Here is a 22,952-nt window from a genome sequence, read left to right as displayed (position 1 = left end):
AGTGTGCAGTTCTTGGTCTCTGTCTGAATTTGAAGAGCAAGGATTTGATCTTAAATACTAACAGTACTCTTAAATTACATGAATGGGAGACAATTTGGAAATGTTATAGGAAAAGTTGAATGCAAGTGTGATAGATCAAAAATTAGCCAAGCCTGGAACCCAAATATCATGAAGACAAACGCAAGATGCTAGACCAGAAATATAGTTTTATTATGAATAATTCTAGTATCAGCAGCAACATGACTTAAAACTGAGAAATCAATGTCTTCATTATGCAGCAAGACAGACAGGTCCACCCACACAGCAGCAGCAGCAGCAGCAATAGCAGCAAGATGCATTCCTTGAGGCTTTAGTGCATACAAACGTTATGACTATATACCAAGGCCAAACAGAAGAGGAGGCTTTGTTGTTTGCTGTTCTCTTGGTCTTGTTCCAGAACATGGAGAATTTGAACTGGTAACCTGATTTCTTATCTATTCTTCCTGAGCATTGTGATATTAACTGTTTCAACAATATTCCCACATGGTCCCAATGCTCACCAGTCCAGTCTGCAAATAGCAATAAATCATAGTGGGGTATCCAAGTTATATCATTCATATTGTAAAAGTTCTTGTTCAGATGTTCAATCACTGTGGCAATAGTATTGCAGTGTTTTCCCATGAAGCATGCACTCTTCCACTTACACAAGTTTTACTTACTCTAGGCCAGAAAGCTCAGAGACTTCCTCTGAAAAGGGAAGAAGCTGTAAAGCAGGCTATTTCACACTCCTGTCTATTTCACTATGACCAGAAATGGGATGTATGGTAAAGCTTTTGAAGATGTGCATGAAACCAGTGTTAATCACAAGCCAAAAGAAATAATGAAGTACATTTTAGGGTGTCAAGAAACAAATGATATCAGAATACTTGCATTTTTAAATGGGCATATTTTCTTCCAGTTTAATATTGCCAGAATCACAGGACAATTGTGACAACTGAACATCTGAAAAGCACTTCTATAAGCCTGAGACTGTCAAAGTCAAGAAAGGGGGGGGGGGTGAATCAACAGTAGCAATAGGCACAAACTGAATTATGAACCTAAATTCATCACAAAACTGGGCCTGATTCATAATTTGTGAACCTCAGTTCATGCCATCCCGCCGCCACAAACCTCCCAGGTGGCTTTGGAAAGTCTGTGTGGGTCATGTCGGCACCAGCAGTGGGGCTTGGAGAAGGCATTTAAAGACAATTAAATGCCTTCTGAGTTCACTTCCATGTCATGCCACAGTGACACAGCTTGCGAAAACCATTTAAACAGATCCCATTTAAATGCCTTCTGAGTTCACTCGTTGAGTTGTGCTGTGGCAGCACAGCTTGCAAAAGCTATTCATAGGGAACTCCTTAAGTGGCTTTTGCAAGCTGTACTGCATCATGAACCCTGAACCTCAAGCTGGTTCATTAAAGGGAAAGGTTTGTGGATGTTCATGGTTCAAGGAGTCTCACAAACCATGAACCTTCATGAACCTCCATTTTCCCAGTTTGTGCCCATCCCTAATTGCCACTTTCTTGGCTGAACTAGCCAGTGGAAATTCTAACAGTTAAATTATATGTATTGCTGTCTTAAGAACTTTATTTGCTCTTCCAGACAATAGCATTCCAGACAACATGCTTTAAGCACTAATGCTGTTATTCAAATGGAAAGGGATAAGGAAACTATAGCATTAAAATTACTTTCCAGGAATATATAACTCCACAAGCAACTCTCCTTTCCTTTTCTCTCTCCTCCACTCTGCCAACAGAGTTATGGAGCAACAATGTTTCAGAATTTGTATTTCAATATTTTAGTTGGTCCCTGTACAAAACGATATCTGTGGGTCCTTTGTCCCCAAGGTGAATCCTGCACAAAGTGAAATTGTGCCCTCACAGACAACTCTAGGATATGCATTTAGTTTACATGAAATCCAGACTCAGCAGAAGCACAGTATAGGCCAGGCCAGACCCTGACTCCATGTTCAAGGAGAACAGCAAATCATTACAGGAGCCTCAGGGTGTGTTCGCACATCAAACTGGGCCTGGCTCAGACAGAAATAGCGGCCACTGGTACAATAGGGTACATTACTGGCACATGACACCTTCCATTAATGGAGCAGAGTTCTAATTTCTAAAACTATAAAAATATATATTGCTTGTGGGTTGCCAGCCTCCAGGTGGGGCCTGGAGATCTCCTGGCATTACACCTAATCTCCAGACTACATATATGAGTTTCCCCTGTAGAAAATGGCTGCTTTGGAGGGTGTGCTATATTGGCATTATATCCCATTGAAGTCCGTCCTCTTTCTGAACTCTCCCCTTCCCAAGCTCCACCCCCAAATCTCCTAGAATTTCCCAGCCCAGAATTGACAACCCTAAGATATAAGGATTGTCAAGAAGACCGTTCCAGCCAGATAGTGATAGGGCTCTTGAGTTTGTTCCAACTGATCATAATGAAGAGTTCATTGTAAGGGCTCATCCTATCATTAGAGTTTTAGTGTGAGTTGTAATGTTGAAGTCTGCAATTGAACAACATCACTTAAGAAGCTTGGTTGGAAGGATCCTTGCCATTACAGATCATTTATAAAGGAAAGTTTGGTCTTTCTATGAAATCATTTTTGTTGTGTTGCAGAATTAGAAAGCCATGACTAGGTGTATTTACTAGGAGATAAACCCTACTGAATTCACCAAGATTTACTTCTGAGTAAATATGCTATGGATTGTTCTGTGTATTATTTTCCAAGCAGATCCCAGGGAGTTGGCCAGTGTTACAGTTTTATATGTAAAAGAAAGCTAATGTAATTTAGAGTTTAGATATTTGGGCTATGACTTCGAAGACTAGGGGAGACAGGTTGCCCATCATGGTGGACAAACACCCATCCCTGCACTCTAAGCTCCTGCTGCTGCTAGATGAAGAAGCGGGAGCAAAAATGGGAGTGGGGGAACCATCATCATGCAATTCCATGGCATCACTTCAGGTTGAATACCTTAAAGTCACGTCACTGTATTGTGCAGCACTCTAGGAGTTTCCCAGATCTCTAGGGTAAAAAAAAAAGTGTCATTTTATGCTGGTTTCCAGAATCTCTCCCTCCTCCAGAAGATCCAGGCTGAAATCTTCATGCGGTCATGAAGCTCACTGCATGACTTAGGCTTTGCATCCCACACACCTTGATGTCACTTCTGGAAGTGAGGTCATGTCACTCTTGGAACTGCCAGAAACTGTATGGCAAACCCACAGAATGCCCAGTGATTTCTAGAACTGGATGGCGTCACTTCCAGTTTTCCCCAGAAGTGATGCCACACCATACATGATGCTGGGGGATTTTTTTGGTTTTTTTTTTCATTCTTCCACCGCGCAGAGCAGTGGCATGCAACAATGGGTACTGGCATAAGACCTCCTGCCATAGCAAGAGGCCTCGCAAAAAAACCAAAAGGCAAGCAACCATAAAATTAAGCTGCACAATATTGTAACGCTTGATAACAATATTACAAAACTTGAAAATTATTACATATGCTGACTCACTGAACACCTTCAACTGAGCACTGTGTGTGGAGTCTACGCTTCCAACATTTCAAAGGCTCATGAAGACTCAATAAAGTCCATCCTGGTCCGAGTAGGATGCAAATGTTGTTCCAAAGGAATCCAAAAGAAGTCCCAAGGTCCAACCTGGGATGTACCAGCACAACAGTACACCGATAAGTATCTGTTTCTCTACCGCTTCATCAGGCGCATGCGTACTTCAGGTACTGATGAACCAAGTGTAACAATCACACAATTCCAAAGAGTCAAGCACCAATGGCTGGCGTGAAGTACGCATGCGCCTGATGAAGCGGTAGAGAAACAGATACTTATTGGTGTACTGTTGCGCTGGTACGTCCCAGGCTGGACCTTGGGACTTCTTTTGGACTCCTATGGAACATTTGCATCCTACTCGGACCAGGATGGACTTTATTGAGTCTTCATGGAGCCTTTGAAATGTTGGAAGCGTAGACTCCACACACAGTGCTCAGTTGAAGGTGTTCAGTGAGTCAGCATATGTAATAATTTTCAAGTTTTGTAATATTGTTATCAAGCGTTACAATATTTTGCAGCTTAATTTTGTGGTTGCTTGCCTTTTGGTTTTTTTGTGTTGCTTCTGTATACAACCTCCCTGGGTTTTGGCATAGCAAGAGACCTGGCAACCCTCATTCTCTCAGCCTAAAACTATGTCACAGGGCTAGTGTAAAGATAACACATGGAAGTTTACTAAAGAAGAAAAAAAGATGTGTTCCACTCTGAGTTCCTGGAAGAAGGGTTGGATACAAATGTGATAATAGAAAGTATCAGGTCCAATACCTGGCATCTCCAGTTAAAGGATAACACATAGCAGGTGCTAGGACAGATTTTCTCTGCCTAGAACCATGGAGAGCCTCTGCTAGTCACAAGAAAATACTGAACAATGGTTTCACAGCATGAGGCAGCTTCATAGGTTCACTAAACAAAACAGAAGGCTAGAGAACACCTGACGTCTTCCAGCTATAATGCATAGTCCATTAATTCAATGTCGTACTATGACACTGCTTGAGCCAGACCCACATCACCTTGAAGCTAGCAGAAAAGACTCTCCAAGTTAGTACAAAAGATCCTCAGGTAATTCTGGATTAGGCTCTTAATCCTCCTTTCCTCTCTTCAACATAGCTTTTCACTAAATATGCCTCCCCACTCTGTAAAGAGATTGCTGGATACTATGATGATGGGCAGCAACACAAACCCTAAAAGAAATCATACTGAAGATATTGCCTCAAATGGCACAGTGGCAAGAAGCCTTTGTGAGAAGCCATTGCAGGAGTCTGCATTAACACAGAGAAGAAAAGGTTCATTTGCATGTTTATGTTAACTAATAATATTCAGTGCATCAATCAGCAAGTGGAGCTCATCACGGACATACTCCAGGGAGTGGTGGATTTTCTGTGGACTGTCCAGGACTTCAATACTGAATGTGTATGGATCATACTTCACAGAAAATGGACGCTTGATGTGTGCTGCGTAGGCCCTGCAAGAGAGAGGGGGGAAATCAAAGGCAATGAGGCTTGATGTGCAATTTACAGAGGGAAGCAGCCACTGGAAAAGAGAGTGCTGTTTCTTCATTTCCATCCATGTCTAAACCAGAGTGATAAGCAAACAACAAGAGGGAGCCATGGGAAATACATGCGCACATACAGAGCCAAAGGGCTCACGGCTGAAAATTATTGGCAAAAAACATTAAACGATGTAAAGAATATAATTATTCAAAAATTCCTACATATATACTAAACATTAAAAAAAACAATTTTATCATGTGTTTGTTCTTATGTTTTCCACTTTGACCCGATAAATCCCCTGTGAATCCGAGAGACCACAAACAGCAGTTCAAAAACCGATTCAATCCACTGCAACCGTTCCAATCATTCAGAGGGCAAAGTCCAGTGCCATTCTTCAGAGATTGTCAGTGGCATTAAAGCTGAACTCCAATCTCATAAGTTGATCATGGGACTACAAGCTGGAGCCAGCTGTTTCACATGGAGGCTTCGTCAGATATTCATATAGAGGTCATGCAAAATTTCATATGTCTACACTCTTTTAATAAACATTTTGAGTCAAAGGTGCTGGCTCCCTCCAGGACATCCAGGCTGGTGAAGCCTCCATGCCTCTGAGTCAGTTGAAGCTGAATCCGACGAAGACGGAGGTTCTCTAGCTGAGCTGGGGTGGTCCGGGGGGGGGGGATCCCTCTGCCGGCTCTTGACGGGGTGTCACTAATACCGGCCTCTAAGGTCAAGAGCTTGGGTGTGCTCCTTGAGTCCTCTCTTACAATGGAGGCCCAAGTAGCAGCCACTACTAGATTCGCCTTTTTTCATCTTCGGCGGGTGTGGCAATTGGCCCCTTTCCTGGAGCACGATGACTTAGCAATGGTGATCCATGCTACGGTCACCTCAAGAATAGATCACTGCAATGCTGTCTACATGGGGCTACCCTTGGCGCTGACTCAGAAACCACAGCTAATGCAGAATGCTGCAGCACGGCTGTTAATGGGGCTCCCCCGGTGGGAGCACATTCGGCCACTGCTGAGAGAGCTGCACTGGCTACCTATTGTGTTCCAAGTCCGTTTCAAGGTGTTGGTATTGACCTTTAAAACCCTCTATGGTTAGGGGCCTGTCTATCTGCGGGACCGCCTTTCTCCACATGTTCCCCAGAGAGCACTGTGTTCAGGGACAAAAAATCTATTGTCCATCCCTGGACCAAAGGTTGCGGCTGATGCGAGCTAGGGCCTTCTCGGTGGCAACACCAGAATTGTGGAATGCTCTCCCGGAGGCCATAAGGGCCCTGAGGGATCTCTCTATTTTCCGCAGGATCTGTAAGACAGAACTGTTTCGACAGGCCTTTGAGATCTAACCGGGAAAGAGCTGCCACCCTACATCATTATAGAGTACTATGTGATCACTGCTTATATTATATTGTAGTGATACAGCACCATGAAATGAAATGTTTTTTAAAAAAAATTAAATTGTAATTGTCTTTTATTGGTTTTTATCTGTAAAAATGAATGTTGTTAGCCACCCTGAGTCCGCTTGCAAAGACGGCGGGATAGAAATTTAAAGTGACAAATAAATAATAAATAAATAAATGTACTCTGAAGAATGGCACTGGACTTTGCCCTCTGAATGATTGGAACGATTGCAGTGGATTGAATCAGTTTTCAAACTGCTGTTGGTGGTCTCCCAGATTCACCAGGAGTTTAGCAGATCAAAGTGGAAAACATAGGAACAAACGATAATTTTTTTTTTAATGTTTAGTATATATGTAGGAATTTTTGAATAATTATGTTCTTTACATCGTTTAATGTTTTTTTGCCAATAATTTTCAGCCGTGAGCCCTTTGGCTCCATATTTGCACATGTTAACCAGAGTGATGACATTTCAACACTTGCAGGAATGGCAGATTGAGAAGAACACTGGGGTCAGTTATACTATCTTAGCTGTGCTTTTGCTTATTCTTCCTGTCTCAGAATAAGCCCAGCCAGGAAGCTATGAAGAGCTAAAGGGCTTTTAACAACCGTCTCACTGGATTCTAACCCCATCATTTTTGTAAATTCTTTTATTGCTTGTGGTTGTATTTTTATTGCAAACTGCTTTGAGACCTGTTAGGGAGAAAACTGTCCAATAAATATAACAACTAACAGTGTAAAATTTCTACTGCAAACCAACCCCATACAGAAATTTAGCATATAAAGAAATGCAATATAAACTTTCTAAATGAATAAACAAATGCTTCAGATTATAGCCACTGGTTCTGCGAGGATATCTCATGATGCTGGCATTGGAAGCATTGTCTAGGATCAGGGACATCCCCAGCCCCCCACCCAGATTTCAGCCTACCCCCAACTGATGAGCAAAGGGCTGCACAGATCCAACAACAGGCACCGTAAGTCTGGCTTACCTGGGTCCGATAATGCCTTTGTCTCTACTATTTGGGCCTTCAAGGTCTTCTGGCTGCCACTGCTTAAGTCCTTTAAGGACTACCTTCCAGAATTTTCCCTGCCCCTGACATTTCCCTGAATTTTCCCTGCTTCTGCCAGCAGGCACCTTTTTTAATTAACAAATGAATATTATTACATAATCTGACCCCTCAATTTTTGTTGGTCTCTACTGGAATCAAATACAGCTGTTCTACTGAAGACCAATATGACTATCCTCTAAAATTATATGGTGATCCATGCTATGATCACCTTGAGAATAGACTATTGTGATGCCCTGTGGTGCAGAGTGGTAAAGCTGCCAGAGTGGTAAGGTTGCCACTCTATGCTGCTGAGCAATACCATCAGAAGAATTACTAACAGATCGGCAGAAGAACTATGTCACCATCATAATCTGACTTGCCTAAGCCAAAATTCTTGAATAGCACCGTAGTTTTAAATTGTTTAAGTTTTATTGTTTTTAATTGTAATTAGAAATTGTTGCTTTTAACATGACTGTTAGCCACCCTGAGTCTGCTCGCGGAGAGGGTGGGATATAAATCTAAGGTAAATAAATAAATAAATTTAAAAAATCTAAAATTATATCATTACATAATATATGGATTGTTATAATGTTACACAATACTCAATTATTTATTATTAAAAAATGAAAAAAACCCTGGTGATATGAAGTGAGGTAGAGAATGTCCACTGCCTGGGACAGGGTCAGTGAAACTGTAGGGAAATAAGAACATAAGAGAAGCCATGTTGGATCAGGCCAATGGCCCATTCAGTCCAACACTCTGTATCACACAGTGGCCAAAAAACCCAGGTGCCATCAGGAGGTCCATCAATGGAGCCAGGACACTAGAAGCCCTCACACTGTTGCCCCTACCAAGCACCAAGAATACAGAGCATCTCTTGCCCCAGACAGAGAGTTCTAACAATACTCTGGGGCTAAATCTGCCACAGGGAGCCCCACTGCCACTGTGCTGTATCAGCAGCTACAGCAGCAATGAGGAAACTACACAATCATGTCTTCCTGTGGAAAATCCCACTGTCGGACTAGGCTAAAGATTTAGAGTTGCCAGCTCTGGGTTAGAAAATACCTGGAGTTTTGGGGGTGCCTTGGGAAAGGTGGGGTTTGGAGAGGGGAGGGATCTCAGCATAATGCCATGGAGCTTACCCTCCAAAGCAGCCATTTTATCCAGGGGAACTGATCTTTATCATCTTGAGATCAATTGTAATAGTGGAAGATCTCCAGAGCAAGGGGCAGGTAAGAAATAAGCAGTTGTTGTCTGCTAGACCTTATTTGGAAAGGTAGAGGAGGTGACCAAGGTGCACTAGGAAAATATTTTATAATCGAGAATAATCATTTATGTCAATATAGTGAATGGCAGCAATCAAATACATCGGGAAGCAGAAAAGCTGACTACTGCCATAAACACAAGGTACTTAAAAACATGTGCTGTTCTTGCATGGAAGAATATGATTTATCCTGAAGCGATTGCTCCTCTTCCTGGAAAAGCCAGCATCTGATGCAGCAGATGGCTTCCTAGTTTACAAAAAACCCAGGCTATGACACAGTTGATTTCTCCCCTAAGCAATCGCCTGACATTTCCTTATTGCTTATGTTACAGTGCACTCTAGTGGTATTTTTATCGACTTTCAGTTTTCAATGTAGAGAAGCATGACTACGTTTTCCCCATCCGACTCTTGTTAATACCTTTGACCAATGGCCAATGACTGAACTCAAAATTTAGAGGATTGTCTGTTTTGTTGCTGATTGTAAACATCACTTTGGAGAAGAAACAAATTCTGAAAGTTTAAGAGAGACAGATTTTTTTTTTTGAAGACATCACATCATGTTGCAGGTGCAAAATTGGTCAGTGAGAGAATTCAAAAGGAGATAAACAGAATATGTGAATCTTTCAATATTGAAAGTTCATTTTTTCCTGTTGCCTAAGGGCCCAGTGACACGTTCCATGAAAGCACAAATAACTGTAGCCTATCATGTCTTTTCAAAGAGGAAAGGCCACTACAGGAGGGGGTAAATGGATGTGGAGAAACCATGGACAAGGAATGGATACTTAACTCTTTTTCTCCCTGCCGTTTCCCAGCTGATTACACTCACACATACCTCAGGCGTTTCCTCCCTGTGGCTTTTCAGTAGATGTTTGTAATGAAGATCAGCACAGGCATAGCCATTGAAATTTATGTGTATTAGTTTGTGGCTTCTCCTTAGGGTGTCTTTCCCCACACCTTTAGTTTAATACCATAGTGACCCATTGAATTGCCCTGAAATTATTTGCTTTTGTTATAATATTTTGCATTAATTGAAATCACCAAAACCTGAAATTAATGCAAATTAATTTCTGCTTATTAGGGGAAAATGTCATTAACTACTTATCAAAATCAGAAACATTACATACCTGAATATTCAAAATCATGCATCAATAAATTGAACTATACTAGTCTGTAATACTATTTATTACACTGTTTTTTAAAAAAACAAACAACTAATCCTCTTTTCACCACCCATACACTTTCAGGCATCTGTGAGCCAAGGGCAAGGCATCAATAGTCATGAACTTTGCAATCTGAAATAACTTTGCAATTTGGGAAAAGTACAATCTTCATATTATTAAGCCATAATGAAACCTTGATTTTAGTGCTTGTCTATCTGGGGACAAAAAGAGCCCTGTGGTGCAGAGTGGTAAAGCTGCAGTATTGCAGTCTGAGGCTCTGCTCACGACCTGAGTTCGATCCCAGCGGAAGCTGGGTTCAGGTAGCCGGCTTGAGGTTGACTCAGCCTTCCATTCTTCCGAGGTCGGTAAAATGAATACCCAGCTTGCTGGGGGGGAAAGTGTAGATGACTGGGGAAGGCAATGGCAAACCACCCTGTAAAAAGTCTGCCATGAAAACGTGAAAGCAACGTCACCCCAGAGTCGAAAACGACTGGTGCTTGCACAGGGGACTACCTTTACCTTTTACCTTTATGTAGGGGACATGTGTTATACCATTTATTTGTTTAGAGATGGTAACGTGGAAGTATTCTGCTCCCTACATTGGGACCCTGACAATTCACAGGCCACTATATAATGTTTCAGATTTAGTTTCTGAGTCATTTTCAAGGGTGGCCTCATGTAGAACATGTTACAATCATTCAGTCTTGAGTTCATCATAGCATGGATTGTTGTGGCTGGATCAATCATCTCCAAATAGGGGTAAAGCTCTGGGGCTCAACATAACCAGAAAAATGCACTCTTAGCTGACATGCTCGCCTGCTTCTCTAACAACAGAATGGGATCTGACAGAACTCCCACATTCCTAATGTTGTCTGCCAAAAAGAGCTGAAGCCTACCAAAAGCAGAACTAATCCTCTCTAGACACATACCCTTCCAAAAAGTTCACAGCACTCCAAAACCTCACTGTCATCCCTCAGAAAGACCTAGCTAAAATTAAGACCAGATGGAGCTACATGCACCACTATTGCATGACCCACTGATAAAGCAGCAACTAAGCCAGAGCAGATCTGAATAGGGATGGACATAAACTGGCTCATAAACTAAAGTTTGTTATGAATTTTAGCCAGTTCATGGTTCATGAAGTGAAGTTCATGGCAGGTCAACCAGCACAAACTTTCTACAAACTTTCAAGCCGTTTGTAGAGGTTTTTTAGAGGTTTGTGAATGGATACACTTCCAGACAGGCTGTCTCCACTCAAACAAAATGTTTACCAGACTTCAAAGCAATGGGGGGGGGGGCCTTGGAACAAAATTCACCAGCCTTGGAAACACAGTTGTCAGTTTCAAATTAGTCATGTTAGTTTCCAAAGGTCCCCCCCCTTTTTGCATTCTTTTGTGTTTATTTCCCATTTTCTAGCACAGAGCTTGCAAAATTGCACACACACTTCTTACTTAGATTTGTGACTGAGATCAGTCCTTTTAAGTTTGCCGTGCCAGTGACACTGGGTTCTGCTGGGCATTCTGCACATTGTAACTAGTTGTGCTGTCCTTGAAAAAATGCCCCCCCCCCCAGCTTGGATTTCTTGTGACTCTGCTCTGAGATCAGTCCTTTTAATGGCAAAGGATTCTGCTGAGCACTCTTTGATTGTGCTGGAAGAAGCAGAAGAAGAAGAATCGTAGATTTATACCCTGTCCTTCTCTCTGAATCAGAGACTCAGAGCAGCTTATAATCTCCTATATCTTCTCCTCCCACAACAGACACCCTGTGAGGTGGGTGGAGCTGAGAAGGCTCTCACAGCAGCTTCCCTTTCAAGAACAACCTCTGCCAGAGCTATGGCTAACCCAAGGCCATTCCAGCAGGTGCAAGTGGAGGAGTGGAGAATCAAACCTGGTTCTACCAGATAAGAGTCCATGCACTTAACCACTACACCAAAATGGCTCTCTGGGCACTGGGCACTCTGTACATTGCATTGGTTCTACTGGGCTTGAAAAAATGCCCAACACCACCTTCAATTTCTACTGCAAAGATATTCTGGCTTGACCTTAGTCCTGTTGGGTTTGCATTGCTACAGTGGCACTGGTTCTGCTGGGCTTGCAAAAATGCCCTCCACCTTCAATTTCTACTACAGATATTCTCTGTAATTTTGATTCTGTTCTGCTGGGCTTCTCTTGCCCTCCCCCTTTTTGCTGTTTTTTTCCTCCATTGGGAAGAATGGAGGATGGGAGAACCTTCTGGTGGCATAACTTGGACCCCATAAATCTAATCCTCACCAAACATGAGGGACAGGAACAGGAGAGTCAGCTGGAGATCTCCTGTGAGTTTGGCATCCCCTAGCATGTCTGAGAGATGTTCTACTGCATTACGGATCTCACAAACTGAACCAGTTCATTTAGCTCTTAAAAGTTCATGACCATTTGTGATTCAAGTCAAGTATGCCACAAACCACAAACTGTCACAAACTACATTTTCTCAGTTTGTGCTCATCCCTAGATCTGAAATGTTAATGGCAAAGAAGCATGCTGAAACATCACATCTAAACATCAAATTCCTCTTAGGAGACATCATATTGGACCTATCAGCTTCCAGAGATGGATGAGCCCAACTGATTCTCTACCCTTGTAGAAAAAGGGAGGGGGGGGGCTACCCTCAGTTCTCTTTATCTGTTTGAAAGGTATGTATTTAAGGGAAAATATTTAGTATAACTGATCTATTACAAAAGCAATGCAATATAGATGTAACCACCACATATATATACCCATTTGCAGTGTCATCGTATCAAGTATTTCTTACCTGAGTTTAGCTTTGGCATCGCTGAAGCTTTCTGATACAAAATAAACAGGTTGGTAGGTCTGATCTTGATAGGGCTGCATAGCAGTAGCATCAGGGTCAAAGTCCCGCAGCTCTGGTTCATCTGACAAAGAGTGCTATATAAAGCAAAATGAAAGGCATTGCAGAAAAATCTACCTCATGACCACTGTGACTAGAAACTAATGAGAGAGCAAAATCTAAAAGAGGCAGGCCCATAAGCCTTAATTTAGTGAGGAGAACAGGCTAGCTGAATAGTTTAGGACTTACTATTAGCTCCCCGTAGGAAGAGAGGAGCCCAGCTCCATAAGCTTTGATGATTCCATTCTGTTTGCAGAGACCAAACTCTACTGTGAACCAGTAAAGCTGAGAAGGAAAAAAAAAATGACACACACATACACACCCAATATGTCAGTTAATCAAAAGACATGCTGGTGCTGTTAAGCTCATGCAAAGCAAGGAGAAGGATTTCATCTGCAACTAAACTAGAGAAATTCATTGGATATTGGTGGGTGGAAACCCCAGATAGTCTTACCCTTTCTAAGACATCAAGAGATGATGTATTTATTATTAAAACTACGCCTTCACATTTGTTCTTCTTTGTTAATAGATCTTGTCAGGTTTATGCTACAGTCACTTATCTCATTATACCATTTTCTGCTATGTTAATATCTCTTCCAGGTGGAGCCTGGAGATCTACTGGGATTATAACAGATCTCCAAAGTACACAGATCAGTTCCCCTGAAGAAAATGGCTATTTGGTGGTGTACTCTATGGCATTATATCCCACTGAGGTCCCTCCTCTTCCAAAACTCAACTCTTCCCAGCAGGCCTTGAATTCAGCAGGAGCTCACAGGAGCACAGCTCCTGAACCTTTCTGATGCCCCTCTTCTCCTACCCATCTACCTACCTTGTCCATTGAATAGTAGGTGCAGCTGCATAACTTCCCTTGATTAGGAGAGCAGGCAGCCAGCCACCAAGAGCTTTGCCACACCCCCAGCAACCCTCATTAACCCCTGGAGTAACACATGCCACCCTTTCTTCACTTCTTATGTGATTTGGCTTGTGGGTGGCTTGCTGGTCTTTTGACTGTAGGGGGAGTGGCCAAGGAGAGCCCCAAATGAGTGAGGCCTGCTTGCACTGGCTGGATCTCTAGCCAGTCCAAGCAGGCCTCACTTGCCCAGGGCTCTCCTTTCTTGTGTTGGGTTGCTTTTGGCTGGTGGGGGGTGGGCGGCATATGCTGAGATGCTATTGAGCTCCATCACCTATTTTTCTACTAAATGACCCCTGCTTCCCAGGCTCTATCCCAAAATGTCCTGGAATTCCCAAACCAGAGTTAGCAACCCTATAATCAAAAGTTGAACAAGAGAGAGAGATAGAGAGGTCCTTACTGTTGCAAGTTTTTCAATCTCCTCATCTGTTGCTCCCAAGGATGCAAGACCAATGTCCTAGGACCAAAAGAAAAGTGGGATTTTTCTTTCCCTGTAAGCCCTCAAGAGACTTCCTCCTGTGCCATCAAATGTCATTGTAGTTTGGTTTTTATATAGAACTGTAAATGGCTATAAGATCATGAAGAATCTGGCTCATTATCACACCTTGATGGAGGCAGGAGACTTTAACAGCAAACCGTGGACCCATAGCCTACTTGATAAACATACAAGTTGTTATTTCAGAAGCCAAGCAAGTGGGGTAAAAAGAAACAACTCCTTCATTCTGAGACAGCAGTGCCAAGCAGGAGACAACTACATCAAAATAGTGTCCTGGTTTGTTCCCTCAGATTAGAGTGACCAGATACTTTATTTTTCAAACTTTCCCCCCCAGACATATATTTTAAGGTTTGTCCTCTAAAATGTCCGGGTTCTGCTTCTTATCAGTAAAATTGGTTGAAGTTTTTTTTTCCTTCTTTGATGATCTTTTTGGTAAACATTTCAGTGTCAGGTTCTCATTACAATGTGCATCAAACTACTGCAGTGGTGGAAAGTGCCACAGATGACTTAAGATGAACCTATAGCCTATTCAAAGCAAGGGATGTTCAGAAGTGGCTTGTCATTGCCTGCCTCTGGATAGTCATGGTCTCTCATCCAAATACTAACCAGGGTCAACCCACTGCATAGCATCTGAAATCTGAAAAGATCGGGATAGCCTCAGCTATCCAGGTCAGGGTATTAATATTACCTATACACAACAGTCTTATTGCATTCCTCAAACCCCTATCACCTCTCCCTTTATACCACTGTGCCTGCTGTTCCCATTTATACAAAGCTTTGAAAAATTCCAAGAAATCAAAACCTTGAAAATAGTCATTACAGTAACTCCATCAAAGGTGGGAATGTTGCTGTCAATCATACTTCAACATGATCATTATTCTTGAAGGTCTGTAGCACTATTGTTGGGTATCAAGTAGCTAGAAGCAAGGGGGCTAAAATGTTTCAATAAGCATTTTAATGAGGTTTTGATGAGGTTGCTCAGGTCTCATTTATTTTGTTTGTTTGTTAAAAGCATTTTTGTTACCTTCCATACTGGAGAAATGGCACTATATCTATTCCACATGTAATTGGAAGTGGGGATTAGTGAAAGTGGGGATAATCAAGTGAAAATTAGGTGTTCTAGATTTTTAAGCTACTCACATAAGCAATACAGCATCAGAAAATCTTCCTCATAGATGATGCAGTGGTAGGTTTTACTAAGAGGGTATTCTGGAGATGCATCAGTCCCTGCTTGTGGAAGTTGCAATAATTTGTATAACCAATTCAATGTATATGCATCAAAATCTACAATACCAGGAGGACTCCCACTTTTCTGTCTCCCTCCACCATTCAGGTTCCACATGTTTACAGGTCTAAATAACGTATTTCCAAAAACCTACCATTAAGAAACATCTGAAACAGTACATTCTTTGCATACATATTCAAGTTCTTACTCTTAACACTTTAGACTCATTTTGCTCTTTAAAGGTATGAGATGCTTTTTGGTACAAGGAGTGTCGCAGCTGGCTCACCTGGGAGAACTGTGCAAACATTCTGTCTGCCAGCATTGGTACATGTCCCAGAAGTTCATGGCAGCAATCCCTTGAATTGGAGAGAAAGAGAACTGATGTGGTTGCAATTAGAACAGCTGCCAGAGGGCTAACTGCCTCATGTTCAATGATATGCCATAGCAAGATGAGTAAAGTGACTGTGCAGTTGTACTCACGGCTCTGGGGAGTGCATGGGAGAGGATGAATGGCGGATATATTGTGTGCACTGGAACACCCTGAAGGCCAAGCTGGCTAGGAAGTCACGAGCAGATAGCAGTCCAGCCACAGGTCGGAGCTGGAACCCCGTTCTCTCTGAAATCATCCAATCCACTATTTGTAATTGTCTGCATTATTTGAGCTACATGTCATAAAGCTTTACAATTGGTCCCTTTCAGCAGAAATACATAAAAGTAATTTCTACATTTATCGAGTCATATTGATCAGCTTCTAGCTTGAGGGACCGTGTACTCTAACAGTCATCATTTTAGGTTGCAATGTCATCCTAAACAGAGCCATGTACATAAATGCCATCAAGTTGCAACTGGCTTATGGGGACCCCAGCAAGGGGCCTTTAAGGTAAGCGAGAAGCTGAGACAGTTTGGCATTCTCTTCCACTGCAAAGCCTTCCTTGTTGGTGTCCCATCCAAGTACGGACCCAGCTGAGTTTCTGATGAGACTGGGCTATATCATGCCATCTTCCCTCCTAAAGAGAGTTACACCAGCTAACTTATTTGAAATAACTCTGTTACTATGCTTAGGATGGCACTGTAAATGTCATCCCACTATCAATATTTGATGGCTTGTTTTTGATGATTGGTTTACCATTTTTATGCTGTCATTTTTCTCTGTATTTTATTTTATCATATTGTTTTTTATGTTGTGAGGCATCTTGAGTAGGTCTCAGGAGAGAAGCACATGTAAAACTGGTGACATACTGCTTGTATGAGCTTACACGTATCAATCCATTGAGTTGGATCCCGAGGTCTGTTCCACTAATGCTGTATCTTCCTCCAGAGTATGGCACCCTTGACTGATACAAGAGTGTTTTTGAGCTTCTTATACTAGGGAAAGTGCTGTTGCTAGGGGAATGAATTGATGGCATCCAACCCATAATGCTGAAGTTATTTTTGAAAACAGTACTTGATACTTATATGGAACTCCTGGAAGTCTCATGTTCGTTTCCCCACCTCCCTCTGGGATGATATGAATATTCCATTTGGTAATGCAAGCCATCTTACAAATTCTTGTTGTTTACAAAATTTATACCCTGTTTTCGAACTTTATCAAGGTCACCAAAGTTGCTAACAGATTTAAAACATACATAATAAAACATATGTTAAACAACATTAAAACCAAACAAAATACATCATTAAAACAACTGAAACCAACTTAAAATGCACATACAAAAGCATAAAAACAACAATTAAAATATAGGGCAGGAAGCAGGGTCAATGCCAGCATTTCTGGAGCCCTAGGCCCCACTCCCACCCCTGCCCCCACGTGGGGCAGACCTGGAAAGGGAAGAGCGTTAGGATGATGTGGTGGCACATGAACTCCTCAGAGCCTGCCTTCCTTTTCAAGGAAAGGCAGCCTCCAAGGAGTGCACACACCACTATGCTGCTCCACTGCTCTCACCTTTCCATGTCTGTGCACACCTGGGAATGCAGGAGCAGTGGGGTGGCACATGTACTCCTCAGAGTCTGCCTTCTCTTGCAAGGGAAGGTAGGCTCCAAGAAGTGTACACCCTGCCTTGCCACCATGCTACTCTCATCTTCCCAGGTCCGTGTAGACCTGGGAAGGTGAAAGCAGTGGGGCGGTGTATGTACTTCTCGGAGCCTGCCATCCATTGCAAGGGAAAGTGAGCTCAGAGGAGTGCAAATGCTGCCATGCTGCTCTCACTTTCCTGAATCTGTGTGGACCCAGGAAGGCAAAAGCAGTGGGGCAGCACTTTCCCTTGCTGCAGAAGACTTCCATGGCAAAGGAAGGCAGGTTCTGAGGAGCACACCCTTGGAGGGAGGAGGCTCCAGGTGCACCTGTAGGACAGGTGACACCCTAGGCAGCTGCCTACCTGGCCTACTCCTATGCATTGGCCCTGGGAGGAAGGAGGCATAATTGAAAGAATGCCAGACAAAACAAAAAAAACCTTCACCTAATGGTGGAAAATGGAAAAGATGGGGGGAGATGAGTGGGAGAAAGTTTCAGAGATTTGGTACCATAGCTGACAAGGCTATCTCCTTGATTGCCACTGACCTAAAATCAGAGGGCAAGGCACTCAAAGCAGGGCCTCCAAAGGTGACCACAGTGATCGAGTAGGTTCATAAGGGACTATATGGTGCTTCCGATATGTTGGTCCAAACCATATGCAGGGGTGTCAAATCTATGGCCCACAGGCCAGAACCAGACTGCCCAGCACTTAAATCCAGCCCACAGCTCTCTTCTCCCCTCTCCCCTGTCTGTCCCCACCCCTCCAAGCGCAAGCTGCTGTTGAGCACATGGAGCAGAGAGTGGGGCTGCTGACCTTCCCAGCTTGCTTGGCTTTGTCTTTGCCTGCTTTTTCAACAGCCAGAAGCTCCTTTCAGCTCCACTTAAATACTTTGCAGCATAAAAAAAAAAAGTTGCAAAGAATAGAGTACTCTGAGACTGGAATCATAGACTACACTGGGACTGTTTCTAGCAATGGAAAAGGTTGTCTGGAACTGGGCTGACAGCCCCCAGTGGAATGATGGTTCCTAGCAATATAATATGTGATCTGGGACTAGAATGACATCGTGCAGAGTAGATTGACAGCCCCTGGGAGTAGCAAAAGTATTCTGGGAATGGAATCAATTCTGGGAATGTAATTCCACTCTAGGGGCCCCCATCCCCAGTCCCAGAGCATAAATTCTGTCCCCAGGGGCTGTCATTCCACTCTGGGAACTGTCATTCCAGTCCCAGAGTAGTCTATCTGGGCCCAAAGGCCTTAATGGAAAATCCATTTTACATTTTCTTTGCAATTTTTTGTGTGTGTTTTGCAATGTCTTTCAGTGGAGTCCATGCAAGTCAATTGGCATGTCTCCTATTCTCTCCAATGGGCCTTCAGACCTCTCCCATTGTTTCCAGTGGGCAATCCTGTCATTTCTTGTAATACATTCCCCCAAATTATTATATCAAACCACCCTTTAAAACACCTGAGACTCTGGAGAGTCACTGCCACTCTGAGTACACCTAGGGGGAAGGGGGAGAAGCCCAGCCATTTCATATTTTCCTAGGCCCAGAGCATTTTATGTTTTTTATTTTTTATTTTTAGTTTCTGCTCTGATCCTTATGCTTTTTCTTGATGTTTTATTTTAAAAATAGCATTGTCAATCCCATTATCCACATCCCTCTCCATTTTAGGCAGGTATCTTTTAAAGGGGGGGGGGAGGATTGGGACATGTCAGTTAAGACTGTTAAATAAACAAATTTAACAAGAGTGCGACTGTTTTAAGCATGTTTGTATTTTAAGTAAAACAATAATATCTTTAATTGTGTTTGTGTCCTTTAAAAAGCTTACATCTCCGCTGACTGTCATTACATTTTATGGCATACATGGCCCGCCTCGCCACAGTGCCATTTATGTCAAATCCAGCACTCATAATGAATGAGTCTGATTCCCCTGCATAGGGCTTTAAAGCTCAGCACCAGTACTTTAAAATATGCCTGGAAACAGACTGGGAGCCAGAGTAGATGGACCAAGACTGGAGTGATACAGTTCCTACAACCCACTTAAGTCAACCCCCTGACTGCAGCATTCTGCCACTCTGTGCAAATTAAAATTTCTGAATACTTTTTGTTGTGTATGCGGACCAAAGTGAACGCTTATATGGGTGTTCCTGCTGGGCTCATTGGAGCCAAAAGGACTGAGCTTGGGGAATCGGGAACAATGGGCAGCAGGATCCAAATCTCTGCTGCTGTGTTCCAATCACGGGCCCCCTGCTGGTTTGAATGATCCAATAACATGCTTGTGCAGGAACCCTGAGTTGTATATAGTTGGCCCCGTTGGTCCAGTTAGGTAGTCTTAGAGTGCAGCCCTATACTTTGCTGTACCTAATAAAGAGCTATGATCGCTACCACCTCACCTCTTCATTGCATTGCATTGCATATAATATAGTAGCGACAAAGGTGGGATCTGGATAAGCGAAGCCTAGGACCAACTGGCATCATCCAGTGCACCAAGCTCCAGTGCTGCCGCACAACTGCTACCGCCACCCGCCCCTATCATGGCTGCCATTCCTGGACCGCATGGATATATCCTGGAATTTGACCCAGACTACCTTGAAAACTGGGACACCTGGGAGAAGCGGTTGAACTACTTCATCCGGTACTACAAGATCACCAATGAAGACCAATAGAAGTTGCTCCTGCTCAGCATCTGCGGCATGGCAACCTTGTGGTTGGCCAAGGACCTCATCTCTCCCACCACGCTCGAGGAGGCCACTTACAAGGTGATAGTGGAGAAGCTAGCCAACCACTTCTCACCCCAGCCAACACGCACGACATGGCACATCGAATACCACAACTGGAACCAGAGGCCTGGGGAGACTGCTGCCATTTTCCTCGTGGAGCTCTGCCACCTGGCCCTCAATTGCGTGTTCTCGAACCCCAAGGAAGCCCTCCTCAACTGCTTCATGACCGGCCTCCAGGAGGAAAAGTTGCAGTAGAAGATGGCGATCCATGAGGACCTCATGCTTACGGAGGTGCTCATTGAAGTCACTGCTTATGAGAAATCCCATAAGGAACGACCCGTGACCAGGGTACATCAGGCCGCCACCGCATCAGTCTCCGAGGACTCCAAAAGCGATGACACCCTCAAACTCCACCAACTGCCCCAGAAGCACCTACCACCACATGCTACTGACACAGTGCCTGCCTGAGAGTATGCCAGCTGTGGGGAGCCCCACAAGCGCCGCTCCTGCATATTTCAGGACACCATCAGCCACCAAGTGTGGGAAGATGGGCCACCTGGCGTGGGTTTGCCATTCCAAATCAACCCACCAGGCATTGGGGGGAGCAATGAAGCGACAAAATGGCCTACACCATGAGGTCACCATCATCGAGGAAGTGCACTTCCTCACAGTTGGCAAGGTATGCCAACTCTCCATGCCCTCCCCAGAAAAACCTAAAACCTCAATCCTAATTGAGGGCATTCCATGCAAAATGGAGATTGACTCAGGGGCCACTTATACAGTCATCTTGGCCCAAACCCTAAAACAACTGTGCCCGGGGAGGAGGGACCCCGGCTGCATCCATCCCTGGTCATACTTCAGGACTTCCAGAAGAGGGAGGTTGCACTACTACGGGTCAGATTTTTCTGGGTGAAATATAGACAGGTCTCTGAAACTCTACCCTTGCTAGTGGTTGATGGGGACCTGTGTAGCTTACTAGGCCAGGCTTGGTTCAGTCCTTTGCGAATAAAGGTGATGGGAATCCACCAGACCCCCACAAACATGGACTTTCAGAAAATTTGCAGGAAGTTTCCATCTGTATTCGATGGGACCCTAGGGACCTATATGGGCCCCCCAGTAGACTTACACCTTAGCCCCAAAGTGCAGTCCATATGGCTGAAGGCCCAACACATACCCTTTGCCCTCAAACCCAAGATAGAAGAAAAGTTAGACTGCCTTGTGGCCAGTTGCCAACACACATTGGGAGACACCCATTGTCACCCCAGTGAAGCCCGATGGCCGCATCTGTGCAGACTACAAATGCACCATTAACAAGGCACTACAGGGCCATGTATACCCGGTTCCAGGGGTCAGCCACGTGATAGCCTCACTGGTAGAAGCTAAATTTTTTGGCAAATTGGACCTGGCCCAGGCATACCAGCAGCTCCCAGTAGATGCCGCCACAGCCAAGGCTCAAACAATCATGACACATAGGGGCACTTTCAGAGTCAAGTGCCTCCAGTTCAGTGTCAGCATTCACCTTCTGCCTCTGCGCTGTGCTCCAGTGGTTTGAGTCAGCCAGTTTGAAAGTCAAAAAGGAAAAGTGCCTACTGGGGTTCCCAAAAACTGACTTTCTGGGCTACTCGGTGGATGCTTGTGGGATCCACTCATCGCAGGTGAAGGTCAGGGCCATCTGTGATGCACCAACCCCCACCAACAAGGCAGAGCTACAAGCCTTCCTTGGCCTCTTGAACTTTTACCACCCTTTCCTTCCTCACAAGACAGCCTCTCCATAGGTTACTGGACAAGAGAGCTCTGTGGGTCTGGGGCCGCCGGCAAGCCGCCACCTTCCAGGCGGTAAAGGATCTCCTGACCTCCAATAGCTTGCTGGCGCATTTTGATGAATGGCTGCCTGTCATTTTGGACTGCTATGCCTCTCCATATGGGGTGGGGGCAGTCCTAGTGCATGTGCTGCCAGACAGCCACAAGGTCCCAGTGGCATACTATTCAAGGCAGAAACTGGAGCACAACTATGCGCAGATAGAAAAGGAGGGTCTGGCCATAGTAGCAAGGGTTAAGAAGTTTCATGACTACCTTTATGGCCAGCCCTTCACGATCCGCACTGACAATAAACCCCTGCTGGACCTCTTTGCCCCTAACCACCAAATGCCCCAAATGCTGCTGCCATGGGTCTTGTGGTGGTCCATCTTCCTTGTGGAATACCAATATGCCCCCCAATACTGCCCAGGGATGGCAATGGGACATGCAGACGTCTTAAGCCACATGCCGCTACCATTCAGGGACCCGGATCCTGCCCCAGCACACCAGATTCTGTCATCAAGTCACTCCCAGACTGCCCCATACATGCCAATGACATTGTCCGATTCTCTGCCAGGGACAAGACCCTCTCCTGAGTTTTGGACTGGGTGTGGAGGGGGTGGCCCACCAGCATACGCGTCCCACCAGGACAAACTCTCGGTGCACAAGGGGTGTTTGTTGTGGGGGAGTAGGGTGGTGGTGCCCTCAGCCCTGCAGCAGCGAGTACTCACCGCGCTGCACAAAACCCACCCGGAGATCATATGCATGAAGGCCCTCACCTGCAGGTATGTTTGATAGACCAGGATCAATGACATAATCGAGTCTTGGGTCACCTGATGCCAACCATGCCAGGAGACCCAACTGGCACCACCCTGTGCGCCAGTGCAACAGTGGGAGTCCACACACAACCCCTGGTCCCGCCTGCACCTGGACTTTGCAGGGCCCTTCCACAGACGAACTTTCTT

The 22,952-nt window shown here is 44.2% G+C and overlaps 1 protein-coding gene across 1 annotated transcript in view; it reads right to left on the bottom strand.

Moving 5' to 3' along the window:
• Positions 1-4,858: 4,858 nt before the first annotated feature.
• TH (tyrosine hydroxylase) overlaps positions 4,859-22,952 on the bottom strand; it is a 56,674-nt gene continuing 38,580 nt past the window's right edge. The window contains exons 8-13 of the mRNA XM_060262740.1: positions 15,943-16,078; positions 15,749-15,818; positions 14,142-14,198; positions 13,021-13,116; positions 12,736-12,869; positions 4,859-5,041 (exon numbers count right to left, since the gene is read on the bottom strand). Of these exons, the coding sequence (XP_060118723.1) occupies positions 4,882-5,041; positions 12,736-12,869; positions 13,021-13,116; positions 14,142-14,198; positions 15,749-15,818; positions 15,943-16,078 (653 nt within the window). The 3' untranslated portion in view covers positions 4,859-4,881. The remainder of the gene's footprint in view (positions 5,042-12,735; positions 12,870-13,020; positions 13,117-14,141; positions 14,199-15,748; positions 15,819-15,942; positions 16,079-22,952) is intronic.

Source organism: Heteronotia binoei, chromosome 21 (assembly GCF_032191835.1).
Source record: "Heteronotia binoei isolate CCM8104 ecotype False Entrance Well chromosome 21, APGP_CSIRO_Hbin_v1, whole genome shotgun sequence".
Lineage (NCBI taxonomy): Eukaryota > Metazoa > Chordata > Lepidosauria > Squamata > Gekkonidae > Heteronotia > Heteronotia binoei.
The sequence above is the reverse complement of the archived record's forward strand: the minus strand, read 5'-3'. Positions and strand labels throughout refer to the sequence as shown.